General features: G+C 38.9%; 1 protein-coding gene across 1 annotated transcript in view; it reads left to right on the forward strand.

Annotated features, from left to right (window-relative positions):
- The window catches only part of DCHS2 (dachsous cadherin-related 2), a 347,149-nt gene that overhangs the window by 131,798 nt on the left and 198,415 nt on the right, over positions 1-16,936 (forward strand). Inside the window, exon 2 of the mRNA XM_040251351.1 lies at positions 5,301-5,492. Within this exon, the coding sequence (XP_040107285.1) occupies positions 5,301-5,492 (192 nt within the window). The remainder of the gene's footprint in view (positions 1-5,300; positions 5,493-16,936) is intronic.

Below are 16,936 nucleotides of genomic sequence, written 5' to 3' on the forward strand. Positions count from 1 at the left end.
TCCTCTATCCACGGGGTTCTCCAGGCAAGAATAGTTGAGTGAGTGGCCATTCCCATCTCCAGGCGATCTTCCTGACCCATGGGTCAAACTTGGGTCTCCTGTATTGCAGGCAGATTCTTTACCGTCTGAGCCACCAGTGAAGCAGCAGCAGTGGGATTTCCCTGCTTTCTCCATGACCCAACGAATGCTGGCAATTGGATCTCTGGTTCCTGTGCCTCTTTGAAATTTTGGAAGTTAAAATAAGAAAAAATTAAAATGAGTTATTTAATTTTAAATTTTTGAAATGTAGCCTTTTTTCCCTAGACTTTTAGTGTTTGATCACTCAGTTTTTTAGGTTGGGCTCTAAGGCTTCTATACAGAGACCACTGAATTAAGTGTGATATGATTGCCCAGCAGTATATAAAGGACAGTGTCACTAACAATGTATCACCCTATGACTCTAGGTTGATTTTTGGGTTTCAGGGTGCCAGTGTGGTTGTCTGAGCATGCACCCAATTGCTGAAGAGGAGACCTTTCCAAGTAGAGGGAGGCTCTGCTGGTGATGGGTAGGCAGATGGATCCAATGCGTTTGTAGAATATGAAAACATGTTTTCAAGAGCCGTTGTTCCCATTTTGTCCCATGACATATTCAGGGGTTTCCCTGGTGGCTTAGATGTCAAGGAATCTGCCTGCAATGTAGAAGACCTGGGTTCAATCCATGGGTCGGGAAGATCCCCTGGAGAAGGGAATGATTACCCACTCCAGTATCCTTGCCTGGAGAATTCCATGGATAGAGAAGCCTAGTGGGCTACAGTCCACAGGGTCACAAAGAGTGGAACGTGACTGAGTGACTGAAACTTCGAAAGTTTCAACATGACATTTTCATACAGAAAAATCCTTACCCAGATGTTAAAAAGAAGGAAGTGGTAAAAATTGTTTAAATTTCAGGAAGCTAGTAATGGAATCAAGGAGGTATTACTATTTTATTAATAGCTTACATCTTTATAATGTCTCCATTAAATTAGTGAAAGGTCCATCTGGGAGACTGCGAGGGAGAGCAGTTTTGAGTCAGAATAAGTTTAAAGTAAAAATTATCAAATTCCTCTCAGTCTAAAGCAGGCACATTGAGACTGAGAGGAGGAACACAAGGATGTCATTGAGGGTACTGTGATGTGACTCTTTGAGTAGATTCAAGGACGAGATCCTCCCAAGGTCTCTGCTGCTGCTGCTAAGTCACTTCAGTTGTGTCTGACTCTGTGTGACCCCATAGACGGCAGCCACCAGGCTCCCTCGTCCCTGGGATTCTCCAGGCAAGAACACTGGAGTGGGGTGCCATTTCCTTCTCCTCTAGACCCCCAGTTTAGCCCCACAGGACAGTGATCATAGAGTCTCTGAAGTAGCTATTTCTTGATGAAAGGGCTTATTTACTCAATAGTCAGAATTTTCTCTTAAAGATTTTGCAAAGCCATTTCTATTATTTTAAATAACCTAAATTTTATGTGTAGAGTCAGTGGAAACTGGAAAATGTAGACCTCTTAAAAATGCCAAATTACATGTATGTAGACTTTCAAGACCAATTATTAGTGAGTAGGCCACTATTTTTAGGGAGTTGAATAAAGAGAAGAAGAATACTTTTTAATTTCATGATTTGAAACTTAGAGTCTGAACTGATAACATACACTGATACCAGCACTCTTGTCCTACTTTTGCCTTCATATATTTTGCTTGCCACAAGTCCAAATGAGAAAAAGGTCTTGGAATTGGAAATAAGGAAACTCATTTTATACAAGCCATGTTACTTGTTAATATGGGCTATTATAAGCTGAGAATGAATTTTAGAATTTTAAGTTCATTGTACTTATCTTCTAATCAAGCCAAAGTTATTGAGAGTACCATATGGTTTGAGAAGATATGTTTGGTGTCTTTGGAAACTTGAGGCTGCTAAATCATTAACAGCTGACAGAATGGAATAGACCAAATGTACTTGGAATTGAGTTCTTTGTGTGAGGAAGTTTGTGGATTTCCTGGTTCAGCCCATCTGATGAGAAGAATAACTCACAAACATGTTAGCTAGTTGCACAAGATGAATAATTTTGCCTGAGAATATGAGATTGATGAGAGTGAAGATAAATGTAAAAGACTGTGTCATCAGCTGAAAAACATTAAAGAGGGAAATAATATTGCCAATTTTAAAATGTTTCATCAGGTTCAGGGCCAGATAATTCTTTGTTGTAGGGTCTGTTCTTTCATGGTTTAGCTGCATCTCTGGCTTCAACTCCTGAGATGCCAGTAAAACTTTTTCCCCAGTTGTGAAAATCAAAACTGTCTGCAGACAATACCAAATGCCCTCATGAGGGCAAACTTGTCCCTTAGTGAGATCCATTAGGTGAGGCTACAGAGATAACCCCCAAAGTCACATTGCAGTTACATGGTCAAGATTGAATAGGATGAAGAGGCAGATTTATGAGAATTTGTGCTTATTGAGTATATTATTGGGATGGAATTTCATTTCATTTCAGTTCAGTTCAGTTGCTCAGTCGTGTCCATCTTTTTGCGACCCCAGGAATCGCAGCACGCCAGGCTTCCCTGTCAATCACCAACTCCCGGAGTTCACTCAAATTCATGTCCATCGAGTGGGTGATGCCATCCAGCCATCTCATCCTCTGTCGTCCCCTTTTCTTCCTGCCCCCAATCCCTCCCAGTATCAGAGTCTTTTCCAATGAGTCAATTCTTCGCATGAGGTGGCCAAAGTACTGGAGTTTCACCTTCAGCATCATTCCCTCCAAAGAACACCCAGGACTGATCTTTAGGATGGATTGGTTGGATCTCCTTACAGTCCAAAGGACTCTCAAGAGTCTTCTCCAACACCACAGTTCAAAAACATCAATTCTTCAGTGCTCAGCTTTCTTCACAGTCCAACTCTCACATCCATACCGGACCACTGGAAAAACCATAGCCTTGACTAGACGGATCTTTGTTAGCAAAGTAATGTCTCTGCTTTTTTATATGCTATCTAGGTAACACAATAATTAAGGTTTAGCTTCTATTGTATATTGTACTGATGAAAGATAGATTTTTTTTTCAATATAGAGTTTAAATGAGAGCAGTAGGTCTACTAAAAATATGGGTGATTAATTGTCTTCTATTTTACCTCCCTCCGAAAAGCCTGACAGAAATATGTAGAACTGCCATGGGATGACACTGCGGAGACTGCTTAGGGTATGCCTTTCCACTTGCTTAAATTTTACTACATAGAGAGGCCACTCGGTGTCATACATAATCTCATATGCATGTCTTCATATGAGATGCAGTGGCATTTGAGGCCGAGACTGCATTCACCAAACGCCTGGGCAATCATCAACTTTTCCCAGTCTCCTTCTGAGTTAGGGTGGGGCCATGTAACAAACTGTCCAGTGAAATGTGAGCTGAACCTAACTTATGGGCTGAGGAAGCTAAAAACCAGAGTGTGTCTTCCACTCTTTCCTCCCATCATAGTAGCTTTGGGGGCCTCACCAGAATGCATCCTCTGAACCAAAGAAGGGCTGCTCCTTTCTCATTGTCTCTGTCCCCTACTGTTTGTTTTGGAACGCCTGTTAGTTGGACGTTGGACTCCGAGTTGACCTGCTTAATTCTCCTGTTTCCTGGTCGTCACTCTGGTCATCACTCTATTCTTCTGTGTTTTGGAACTCAGCTGGGATTTGGCCATGGGGAGTAGAAGGGCCAGCTGAGACAAGAGCACAAGCATCGCTGTCAGTTGCCTTTCTTCATGTTAATGATACTCTGGTGAGAAAGCCACATGATTATGAAGTAAACTTCATATGATGTTACGCGTCATCTAGCAACTTCTGTACTGAATGAGGGCTAGGGAATTTGAGGAGTATTTTTCAGTAAATAAAGGATAAAGTGATGAAATGACGAGGGGTGACACTTGAGAGGCAGGATTGCATGATCTTTAGTAGCAGGTAGTCTGCTGTTCAACTGCGTCAATTTGAATCCTAGTTTTGACCCTGAATCCTAGTTTTGACCCTTTTTAGCTGTGTTCTGTGTGTCTCTCTCTCTCTATATATATATATAGAGAGAGAATACGTGTTCTGTAACATATAGTTCTTATTCTTTTTGTTTTTCTTTCTCCTTCTTCCTCTTTCTCCTCCTTTTCTTTCTCCTTCTCCTTTTGGTTGATTTTCTCTTCCAGTGCTTCTTTTATTGTCACTGCTATCTAGATGTTTGTTATCACTAGTTAATTGCATTGCATATCAAAAGAATTACACCAAGCCTATGAGTGCAAGAATGTTTTGAATTCTGTTAATAGCCTGTTGTATTTCTAACTGTATACTCCAATGGTTAGTATAAATAAGTTAAGTGCTTTCATAATTCTAATTGTTTTCTCTTTTCTACTGGGCATACAGTCACTGCTAGCGTAAATGATACTCTGGTTAAAGAGAGAGGTGCCCTTTCCTCTGGGCAGTTTCAGCTCCATGTCAGTGCACCTGCTGGCCAGCAGAACACAGGCTGGATTTCACCCCTACACACCCTACATGACTGTTTGGGGTCCTGGTGGGGCCATTACCCCCAGAAGGAAATCTGTCCTAGGAAAGTCAAATCTCATGCTCCAAGGTGAATCCTGTTAACTGCATTGGATACTAGTAGTTGTGCCTGATTTCTTTGTCCTTGTTGCTGTGAAAGGGCGAAGGTAATTGTTAAGCTCATCACTTGAAGGGTTTGAGAATGAGTGGAAATCCACAAGTTATCTGGTGGTGAGCATCTAGATTTAAACCCTTGAGATTGGATAAGGTCATTTAGGCATAGTGAGTGGAATAAGAAGGCAAATGGACCAAGAAACTAAAACTTTCAGAGATCACATACAAGTACAGGAATGGGCAAAGGAGACTGAAAAGGAGACCTTGAAAAGGGAGGGAGAGAGTGCAGGTGCATTGTCACAGAACGTAAGGGAGAGAGAGAACCAAGCCTACATTTTGGCCGCCTGATGTGAAGAGCTGGCTCATTAGAAAAGACCCTGATGCTGGGAAAGATTGAAGGCAGGAGGAGAAGGGGACAACAGAGGATGAGACGGTTGGATGGCATCACTGATTCAATGGACATGTGTTTGAGCAAACTCCAGGAGATGGTGAAGCACAGGGAAGCCTGGCATGCGTGGTCCATGGGGTCACAAAGAGTTGAACAAGACTGAGTGACTGAATAGCAACACTTTGTGAATAGCTATTTGGACCACTTGGTTGTGCACATTAGGATGGGGACTTGTAGTCCATTGAAAGGTCATGCTGGCATCCCTCTTTCCTCACTGACAGGCTTCTGTCTCCTAGGTAAAAGCCTCCGATGCAGATGCAGGACACAATGGCTTTGTTGAGTATTTCCTTTACGCTGGATTCCAAAGCTACGAAGCACCTCAAGCATTCCAGATAGACCCACATGATGGGCGCATCTGTGTTTCTCAAGACACTGACAGGGAAAGAGATCCAGCCACCTATGATCTCTTGGTGAAAGCTAAGGATGGGGTAAGTCTTTATCTGTGAAATTTTACACATACTCAACAGTGAACCACTCTGTGTGCATTTCAGAGTACCAAGGATTAACAATCAACAATTGGCCAATCTTGTTTCATAAATCACTACCTCTTTCCTTTGCTGGAGTGTTTGGAAGCAGACATCAGACATATTATTTCATTTGTAAATAATTCAATAATAGCTCTAACGAATAATGACTTTTAAAAACACAACTACACTACAGTACATTAGCAGTAATTCTTTGTCTAATATACATTCCATTTAAAATTTACTGGATTACAAAAAAAGATTACAAACTTTTAATAGTTGGCATGTTTTAATCAAGATCCAGATTAGTCCACAAATGAATTTGATTGCTATATTCCTTAAATTTCAATCTGTAACAGTCAGCCCTCCACCTATGCCCCCTCACCTTTTTTCCTACCTAGTTATTTTTGGAAAAAATCCGATCAATTGGCCTATAAAATTTCCACATTCTAAATAAGGTTGATTGCATCATTGAGATTCATTTAATTTTTGCTTTTATCACAGTTTCTATAAAATGGCATTTTGAGCTAGAGATGGATGAATTTTGGCTTTATTCACGTGGTGCTCTGTGCTTCTTATTGCATCAGCAGGCACATGCCATTATTTCACTAGGGGTTTCAGTGAGGTGAGTTTTGAATTCTGTTATTTTTGCATTTATTATCTGAAATTCTTCAGTTAAGAAGAATGTTTTCTCATCAACTAATAGATTGGTCTGAAGTATAATTCTTCGAGAAAGGCAGGATCAGTTCAGTTCAGTTGCTCAGTCGTGTCTGACTCTTTGCGACCCCATGAATTGCAGCATGCCAGGCCTCCCTGTCCATCACCAACTCCCAGAGTTCACTCAGACTCATGTCCATCGAGTCGGTGATGCCATCCAGCCATCTCATCCTCTGTCGTCCCTTTCTCCTCCTGCCCCCAATCCCTCCCAGCATCAGAGTCTTTTCCAATGAGTCAACTCTTCACATGAGGTGGTCAAAGTACTGGAGTTTCATTCAGCTTTAGCATCATTCCTTCCAAAGAAATCCCAGGGCTGATCTCCTTTAGAATGGACTGGTTGGATCTCTCTGCAGTCCAAGGGACTCTCAAGAGTCTTCTCCAACACCACAGTTCAAAAGCATCAATTCTTTGGCGCTCAGCTTTCTTCACAGTCCAACTCTCACATCCATACATGACCTCTGGAAAAACCATAGCCTTGACTAGATGGACCTTTGTTGTCAAAGTAATGTCTCTGCTTTTGAATATGCTATCTAGGTTGGTCATAACTTTTCTTCCAAGGAGTAAGTGTCTTTTAATTTCATGGCTGCAATCACCACCTGCAGTGATTTTGGAGCCCAAAAGTAAAGTCTGACACTTTTTCCACTGTTTCCCCATCTACTTCCCATGAAGTGATGGGACCACATGCCATGATCTTCATTTTCTGAATGTTGAGCTTTAAGCCAACTTTTTCACTCTCCTCTTTCACTTTCATCAAGAGGCTTTTTAGTTCCTCTTCACTTTCTGGCATAAGGGTGGTGTCATCTGCATATCTGAGGTTATTGATATTTCTCCTGGCAATCTTGATTCCAGCTTGTGCTTCTTCCAGCCCAGTGTTTCTCCTGATATACTCTGCATAGAAGTTAAATAAGCAGGGTGACAATATACAGCCTGGACGTACTCCTTTTCCTATTTGGAACCAGTCTGTTGTTCCATGTCCAGTTCTAACTGTTGCTTCCTGACCTGCATTCAGGTTTCTCAAGAGGCAGGTCAGGTGGTCTTGTATTTCCATCTCTTTCAGAATTTTCCACAGTTTCTTGTGATCCACACAGTCAAAGGCTTTGGCATAGTCAATATAGTGCTTGATTATTTCACTTTATTTTATCAGTTTTTAACATAATGAGTCAATGCATTTACTGTCTTCAAACATTACTGATGATTTTTTTCTTACTTTGATTATAAATTCTTGATTTTTTTTTTGTATATTTGATGTGTTTCATTCATTGCTCTGATAAGAAATCCACTAGCAATGCAGGAGAGCCCAATTCGATTTCTGGGTTGGGTAGAAGCCAACCCAGAAGAAGGGATAGGCTTCCCACTCCAGTATTATTGGGCTTCTCTCATGACTCAGACAGTAAAGAATCTGCCTGCAAGGCAGGAGACCTGGTTTTGATCCCTGGGTTGGGAAGACCCAGGAGGAATATCTTCTGGAGGAAGTCATGACAACCTACTCCAGTATTCTTGCTCGGAGAATCCTCCTGAACAGAGGTACCTGGTGGGCTAGAGTCCACAGGGTCACAAAGAGTTGGACATGACTGAGTGACTGAGGCACAGCAGAGTAAATACATTGCTGACTTGGTCCTCTCTAATGTTCATGTTAATTGACCATTGTCTGAGCCACTAGGGAAACCCTATGATCTATAGGGGCACCTTTGATTTGGCTCTTATGTTTTTTTCGGGTGAACTTTTAAACTAACATATAAAGTACATACAGAAGATTGCACAAATCATTAAATGTACAGCTCAATGGATTTTTTGCAAAATGAAAGCAGATGCATAGAAGCCCCTCTCTTGGCCCCATACTGTGACCATCCCTCCTGCCCTTTAAGGATAATCTCTATTGATTTCTACCACCAAACATTACCTGTTTTTAAGCTTACGGTGAATGATTTCATAGAGTATGTGTTTTTATTGTTTCTTTTGCAGGATGTTATTTGTGAACATCACTCATGTGATTGTATGTAGCAGTAGTTCATTCATTCTCATTGGTTTGTAGTATTCTTTTATGTGAATTTACAGCCATTTTTATCTGTTTTGTAATTGATGGAATCCATTTAAGGCTTTGGCAGGTGGGATTTCTATTCACTGTTATACATGTAATTTATTGAACAAATGTAAGCGTTTGTATTGGGCATATATTTAGCATGGAATTACTATATCATCAGAAAATCAAACAACTTTTCAAAATAGTTTTACCAATTTATACTCCCACCAATTTCATTTGTTCCATATCCTCCCCAACATTTGATATTTAGTGTCATTTTAGTGATAGCAGTTCTGTACCTGCATGGTGGTGGTCACATTGGGGTGTACATTTCCTTGATGACTAGTGAATTAATATATTTAATTTTCATTTATAAAATTATAAATGAAAAATTTTATTTATTTTTAATGTATTTATTGGCTATTTCTATAACTGGTTTTATGAAGTCTAATTCTTTCCCCATTTTATCTTATACTGTTGACTTCTTTTGTTATTGATTTGTATGAATTCTTTAAATTTCTGGCATGCATCTATTTTCTCCAGTTCTGTAACTTGCCTCTTTTTTCCTTAATGGAGTTTTTTGAGGAATAATAATTCTTAATTTCAATATAACTCAGTTTATCCATTTGTTTCCCTTTACAGCCAATACTTTTTTCTGCCCCTTTAAGAAGTATTTGCTTATACTAGGGAACATTAAGGGCTTCCCTGGTGGCTCAGACTGTAAAGAATCTGCCTGCAGTGCCAGAAACTCGAGTTAGATCCCTGGGTCAGGAAGATAGCCCGGAGGAGGAAATGGCTACCCACTCCAGTATTCTTGCCTGGAGAATACCTTTGACAGAGGAGACTGGCAGGCCATGGTCCATAGGGTCACAAAGGGTTGGGCACGACTGAAGTGACTTAGCACAGTGCACAGGGACATTAAGATATTTTCTTTCAAAGGTTTCATTGTTTTAACTTTTGCACTTATTATTTCAGTCTCGTGGGAGGAACTTTCATATTTTCCCGGTGTGGACATTCAGTTGGCACAGCACCATTTGCTGAAATGGGCAGCTCACCATGTGCAGTGTCTCCTCTGTCATAAATCATGTGATTATATGTATGTGTCTACTTCTGGACACCCTATTTTTTTTAACTTATTTGTCTCCCTTTGTACTAGCTATATATTCTCTTGGTTATTTAGCTTTATAATAGGTCATGATATCATGCATTTTTTCAGCTTTGTCCATTTTCAAGATTGCTTTGGTTGTCCCTGATCATTCTACATTTTCAAGTACATTTTAGGTATAGCTTGTTCAATCTTCCATTACAGTGCAGCAAAGATAGCCTTCTATATGCACTATTTTGTGCATTCTCTTTATATAGTCTGTTTTAGAGACTTTCCTAAATTTTTTTATCTGCTTTATATCCACTTATGTAGATCAGTACTGCTAATACCTTTCTGGTCTAATTTTTTAAATTAGTGGGAGAAGCTACCTACATAAGACGTGAACGGATGGAACAAATGAGTCTAAATTTATTTATTACAAGTATTTTCATCATAGGAGATTGAATGCAAAAGTAGGAAGTCAAGAGGTACATGCAGTAACAGGCAAGTTTGGCCTTGGAGTACAAAATGAAGCAGGGCCAAGGCTAACAGAGTTTTGTCAAGAGAGCACCCTGGTCAGAGCAAATGCCCCTTTCAACAACACAAAAGATGACTCTACACATAGACATCATCATATGGTCAACACTGAAATAAAACTGATTACATTCTTTGCAGCCCAAGATAGAGAAACTTTATACAGTCAGCAAAAATAATAGCTGGTGCTGACTGTGATCCAGATCATGAGCTCCTTATTGCAAAATTCAGGCTTAAATTGAAGAAAGTAGGGAAAACCAGTAGGCCATTCAGGTATGACCTAAATCAAACCCCTTATTATTATACAGTGGAGGTGATGAATAGATTCAAGGTATTAGATCTGGTAGACAGAGTGCCTGAAAAACTATGGAGGGAGGTTCATAACATTGTACAGGAGGCAGTAACCAAAACCATCCAAGAAAAAAAGTAATGCAAGAAGGCAAAGTTGTCTGAGAAGTCTTTATGAATTGCTGAGAAAAGAAGAAAAGCCAAATGCAAGGAAGAAAGGGAAAGATATACCCAACTGAATGCAGAGTTACAGAGAACAGCAAGGAGAGATTAGAAGGCCTTCTTAACTGAACAATGCAAAGAAATTGAGGACAAGAATAGAATGGGAAAGACTAGAAATCTCTTCAATAAATTTGGAGATATCAGGGCAAAATTTCATGCAAGGATGGGCACAATAAAGGACAGAAATGGCAAGGGCCTAATAGAAGCAGAAGAGATTAAGAAGAAGTGGCAAGAATACATAGAAGAACTATACCAAAAAAAAGTCTTTATGAACTGGATCACCACAATAATGTGGTCACTTATGTAGAACCAGACATCTTAGAGTGTGAAGTCAAGTGAGACTTAGGAACCATTACTATGAACAAAGCTAGTGGAGATGATGGAATTCTGGCTGAATTATTTAAAATCCTAAAAGATGATGCTGTTAAAATGATACAGCAAATTTGAAAAACTCAGCTGGAGCCATAGGACTAGAAAAGGTCACTTTTCATTCCAATCTCAAAAAAGGGCAATGCCAAAGAATGCTCAAACTACTGTGCAGCTGTGCTCATTTCACATGCTAGTAAGTTATGCTCAAAATCCTTCAAGCTAGGCTTCAGCAGTGCATGAACCATGAACTAGGTTCAGAAAAGGCAGAGGAGCCATGGATCAAATTGCCAACATTGGCTGGATCATAGGGTAAGCAACGGAATTCTAGAAAAACATCTACTTCTGCCTTGTTGATGATGCTAAAGCTTTTGACTGTGTGTATCGCAACAAATTGGAAAATTCTCAATGAAATGGGAATACCAGACCATCTTACCTCAGTTCAGTCACTCAGTCATGTTTGACTCTTCACAACCCCATGGACTGCAGCATGCCAGGCTTCCCTGTCCAGCACCAACTCATGGAGTTTACTCAAACTCATGTCCATTGAGTCAGTGATGCCATCCAACCATCTCACCTCTGGCATCCCCTTCTCCTCCTGTCTTCAGTCTTTTCCAGCATCAGGGTCTTTTCCAATGAGTCAGTTCTTCGAATCAGGTGGCCAAAGTATTGGAGCTTCAGCTTCACCATCTGTCCTTCCAATGAATATTCAAGACTGATTTCCTTTAGGATTAACTGGTTTTATCTCCTTCCAGTCCAAGGGACTCTCAAGAGTCTTCTCCAACACCATCTTACCTGTGTCCTGAGAATCCTGTATGCAGGTCAAGCAAAGTGAACTGGGCATGGAATAACTGAGTGGTTCAGAATTGGAAAAGGAGTATGGCAAGGCTATCTATTGTCAGTCTGCTTATTTAACTTCTTTTTTTTTTTTAATTTATTTATTTATTTATTTTTAATTTTTACTTTACAATTCTGTATTGGTTTTGGCATAGATTGACATGAATCCACCACAGGTGTACATGCGTTCCCAAACATGAAACCCCCCCACCCCCCTCTGTGAAATGCTGGGCTTTATGAATCACAAGCTGGAATCAAGATTGCCATGAGAAATGTCAACAACCCCAGATACACAGATTATACCACTCTAGAGGCAGAAAGTGAAAAGTGCCTCTTGATAGGGTGAAAGAGGAGAGTGAAACACATGTATACCTGTGGCAGATTCATGTTGATGTATGGCAAAACCAATACAATATTGTAAAGTAATTAACTTCCAATTAAAATAAATAAATTTATATTTTTAAAAACTCAACATTAAAAAAACTAAGATCAAGGCATTCAGTCCCATTACATCATGTCAAATCGATGGGGAAAAAGTGGCAACAGTGGCAGATTTGTTTTCTTGAGCTCCAAAGTCACCACATATGGTGACTGCAGCCATGAAATTAGGAGACACTTACCCCTTGGAAAGAAAGCTATGATAAACTCAGACAGCATGTTAAAAAGCAGAGACATCACTTTGCTGACAAAGTCATATAGTCAAAGCTATGGTTTTCCCAGTAGTCATGTATGAATGTGAGAGTTAGACCATAGAGAAGGATGTGTGCCAAAGAATTGATGCTTTTGAATTGTGGTGCTAAAGAAGACTCTTCAGAGTCCCTTGGAATGCGAGGAGATCAAACTAGTCAAGCCTAAAGGAAACTAACCCTGAGTGTTCATTGGAAGGACTGATGCTGAAGCTGAAGCTCCAATACTTTGGCCACCTGCTGTGAAGAGCTGACTCATTGGAAAAGACCTGATGCTGGGAAAGATTGAGGGCAATAGGATAAGGGGGTGGCAGAAGATGAGATGGTTAGATACATCACTGGTTCAATGGATATGAACTTGGGCAAACTCCAGGAGATAGTGAGGGACAGGGAGGCCTGATGTGCTGCAGTCCATGGGGTTTCAAAGAGTCCGACACGAGTTAGTGACTGAACAATGAACAACAACATTCATGTGGAAACTAACTAGAAGGAAAGCCATTTAACTCAATCAAAGTACCATGGTCTACTTGTTTAGATTTTACCAACCCCTGTATATGTGGTTTCAGGAATGTTTTGCTTCTATGTTAGAAAAGCAGTGGGAAACAAAAACAATAGTAGACAGAGGAGTTTCGATTAATTTAAGTCTAAGTGATTATTTAAACCTCAATATATGCATATAGAAATATTTACCCAGGCCTTCAGAAATATATTATTAATAGACTTTGTGACAATTGTAAAAGGCATACTAGGATTAAATAACCAGTTTAAATCCAATGCTGCAGTAGTTGAACATCTGTTTCTTTTTTTGTTTTGTTTGGCTTTTTTATTGAAAAAAAGAAATATATTTTAATTCCAACTTTATGTCATTTAATGAATTGGCTACAAGATACTATATTTTGATTAATTAAACATAGCAGTGGGACATGAGAAAAGTCCTAGAAACTCTTTATCTGAAGGACTTATTTGTATTTGTTTTTCTTTTATTTATTTATTTTCTTTTTAAAAATTTTTTTATTACTTTTTACTTTATAATACTGTATTGGCTTTGCCATACATCAACATGAATCTGCCACGGGTGTACATAAGTTCCCACTCCTAAACCCCCCTCCCACCTCCCTCCCCATACCATCCCTCTGAGTTATCCCAATGCACTAGCCCCAAGCATTCTGTATCCTGCATCGAACCTAGACTGGCGATTCGTTTTTATATGATATTATATATGTTTCAATGCCATTCTCCCAAATCATCCTGCCCTCTCCTTCTCCCACAGAGTCAAAAAGTCTGTTCTGTACATCTGTGTCTCTTTTGCTGTCTTGCATACAGGGTTATCATTACCATCTTTATAAATTCCATATATATGTGTTAGTATACTGTATTGGTGGGTATTTTTTCTGGATTACTTCACTCTGTATAATAGGTTCCAGTTTCATCCACCACATTAGAACGGATTCAAATGTATTCTTTTTAATGGCTGAGTAATACTCCATTGTGTATATGTACCACAGCTTTCTTATCCATTCATCTGCTAATGAACATCTAGGTTGCTTCCATGTCCTGGCTATTATAAATAGTGCTGTGATGAACATTGCGGTACACATGTCTCTTTCAATTCTAGTTTCTTCGGTGTGTATGCCCAGCAGTGGGATTGCTGGGTTATAAGGCAGTTCTATTTCCAGTTTTTTAAGGAATCTCCACACTGTTCTCCATAGTGGCTGTACTAGTTTGCATTCCCACCAACAGTGTAAGAGGGTTCCCTTTTCTCCACACCCTCTCCAGCATTTATTGCTTGTAGACTTTTGGATCACAGTCATTCTGACTGGTGTGAAATGGTACCTCATTGTGGTTTTGATTTGCATTTCTCTGATAATGAGTGATGTTGAGCATCTTTTCATGTGTTTGTTAGCCATCTGTATGTCTTCCTTGGAGAAATGTCTATTTAGTTCTTTGGCCCATTTTTCGATTGGGTTGTTTATTTTTCTGGAATTGAGCTGCATGAGTTGCTTGTATACTTATGAGATTAGTTGTTTGTCAGTTGCTTCATTTGCTATTATTTTCTCCCATTCCAAAGGCTGTATTTTCACCTTGCTTATATTTTCCTTTGTTGTGTAGAAGCTCTTAAGTTTAATTAGGTCCCATTCATTTATTTTTGCTTTTATTTCCAATATTCTGGGAGGTGGATCATAGAGGATCCTGCTGTGATTTATGTCAGAGAGTGTTTTGCCTATGTTCCCCTCTAGGAGTTTTATAGTTTCTGGTCTTACCTTTAGATCTTTAATCCATTTTGAGTTTATTTTTGTGTATGGTGTTAGAAAGTGTTCTAGTTTCATTCTTTTACAAGTGGTTAACCAGTTTTCCTAGCACCACTTGCTAAAGAGACTGTCTTTAATCCATTGTATATTCTTGCCTCCTTTGTCAAAGATAAGGTGTCCATAGGTGTGTGGATTTATCTCTGGGATTTCTATTTTGTTTCATTGATCTATATTTCTGTCTTTGTGCCACTACCATACTGTCTTGATGACTGTGGCTTTGTAATAGAGCCTGAAGTCAGGCAGATTGATTCCTCCAGTTCCATTCTTCTTTCTCAAGATTGCTTTGGCTATTCGAGTTTTTTGTATTTCCATACAAATTGTGAAATTATTTGTTCTAGCTCTGTGAAAAATACGGCTGGTAGCTTGATAGGGATTGCATTGAATCTGTATATTGCTTTGGGTAGTATACTCATTTTCACTATATTGATTCTTCCACTCCATGAACATGGTATATTTCTCCATCTATTAGTGTCCTCTTTGATTTCTTTCACCAGTGTTTTATAGTTTTCTATATATAGGTCTTTAGTTTCTTTAGGTAGATATATTCCTAAGTATTTTATTCTTTTCATTGCAATGGTGAATGGAATTGTTTCTTTAATTTCTTTTTCTACTTTCTCATTATTAGTGTATAGGAATGCAAGGGATTTCTGTGTGTTGATTTTATATCCTGCAACTTTACTATGTTCATTGATTAGCTCTAGTAATTTTCTGGTGGAGTCTTTAGGGTTTTCTATGTAGAGGATCATGACATCTGCAAACAGTGAAAGTTTTACTTCTTCTTTTCCAATTTGGATTCCTTTCTTTTTCTGCTCTGCTTACTCTGGCCAAAACTTCCAGAACTATGTTGAATAGTAGTGGTGAAAGTGGGCACTCTTGTCTTGTTCCTGACTTTAGGGGAAATGCTTTCAATTTTTCACCATTGAGGATAATGTTTGCTGTGGGTTTGTCATATATAGCTTTTATTATGTTGAGGTATGTTCCTTCTACTCCTGCTTTCTGGAGAGTTTTTATCATAAATGGATGTTGAATTTTGTCAAAGGCTTTCTCTGCATCTATCTATTGAGATAATCATATGGCTTTTATTTTTCAATTTGTTAATGTGGTGAATTACATTGATTGATTTGCGGATATTGAAGAATCCTTACATCCCTGGGATAAAGCCCACTTGGTCATGGTGTATGATCTTTTTAATGTGTTGTTGGATTCTGATTGCTAGAATTTTGTTAAGGATTTTTGCATCTATGTTCATCAGTGATATTGGCCTGTAGTTTTCTTTTTTTGTGGCATCTTTGTCAGGTTTTTGTATTAGGGTGATGGTGGCCTCATAGAATGAGTTTGGAAGTTTACCTTCCTCTGCAATTTTCTGGAAGAGTTTGAGTAGGATAGGTGTTAGCTCTTCTCTAAACTTTTGATACAATTCAGCTGTGAAGGCAACTGGACCTGGGCTTTTGTTTGCTGGAAGATTTCTGATTACACTTTCAATTTCCATGCTTGTGATGGATCTGTTAAGATTTTCTATTTCTTCCTGGTTCAGTTTTGGAAAGTTGTACTTTTCTAAGAATTTGTTGATTTCTTCCACATTGTCCATTTTATTGGCATATAATTGCTGATAGTAGTCTCTTATGATCCTTTGTATTTCTGTGTTGTCTGCTGTGATCTCTCCATTTTCATTTCTAATTTTATTGATTTGATTTTTCTCCTTTTGTTTCTTGATGAGTCTGGCTAATGGTTTGTCAATTTTATTTATTCTTTCCAAGAACCAGCTTTTGGCTTTGTTTATTTTTGCTATGGTCTCTTTTGTTTCTTTTACATTTATTTCTGCCCTAATTTTTAAGATTTCTTTCCTTCTACTAACCCTGGGGTTATCCATTTCTTCCTTTTCTAGTTGCTTTAGGTGTAGAGTTATTTATTTGACTTTTTTCTTGTTTCTTGAGGTATGCCTGTAATGCTATGAACTTTCCCCTTAGCACTGCTTTTATAGTGTCCCACGGGTTTTGGGTTGTTGTGTTTTCATTTTCATTCATTTCTATGCATATTTTGATTTCTTTTTTGATTACTTCTGTGATTTGTTGGTTATTCAGAAGCATGTTGTTCAGCCTCCATATGTTGGAATTTTAAATAGTTTTTCTCCTGTAATTGAGATCTAATCTTACTGCATTATGGTCAGAAAAGATGCTTGGAATAATTTCAACTTTTTTGAATTTATCAAGGCTAGATTTATGGCCCAGGATGTGATCTATCCTGGAGAAGGTTCCGTGAGCACTTGAGAAAAAGTTGAAATTAATTGTTTTGGGATGAAATGTCCTGTAGATATAATTGATAACACACATATAATTGATAACACA

This window comes from Oryx dammah, unplaced genomic scaffold (genome assembly GCF_014754425.2).
Source record: "Oryx dammah isolate SB20612 unplaced genomic scaffold, SCBI_Odam_1.1 HiC_scaffold_12, whole genome shotgun sequence".
Classification (NCBI taxonomy): Eukaryota; Metazoa; Chordata; class Mammalia; order Artiodactyla; family Bovidae; genus Oryx; species Oryx dammah.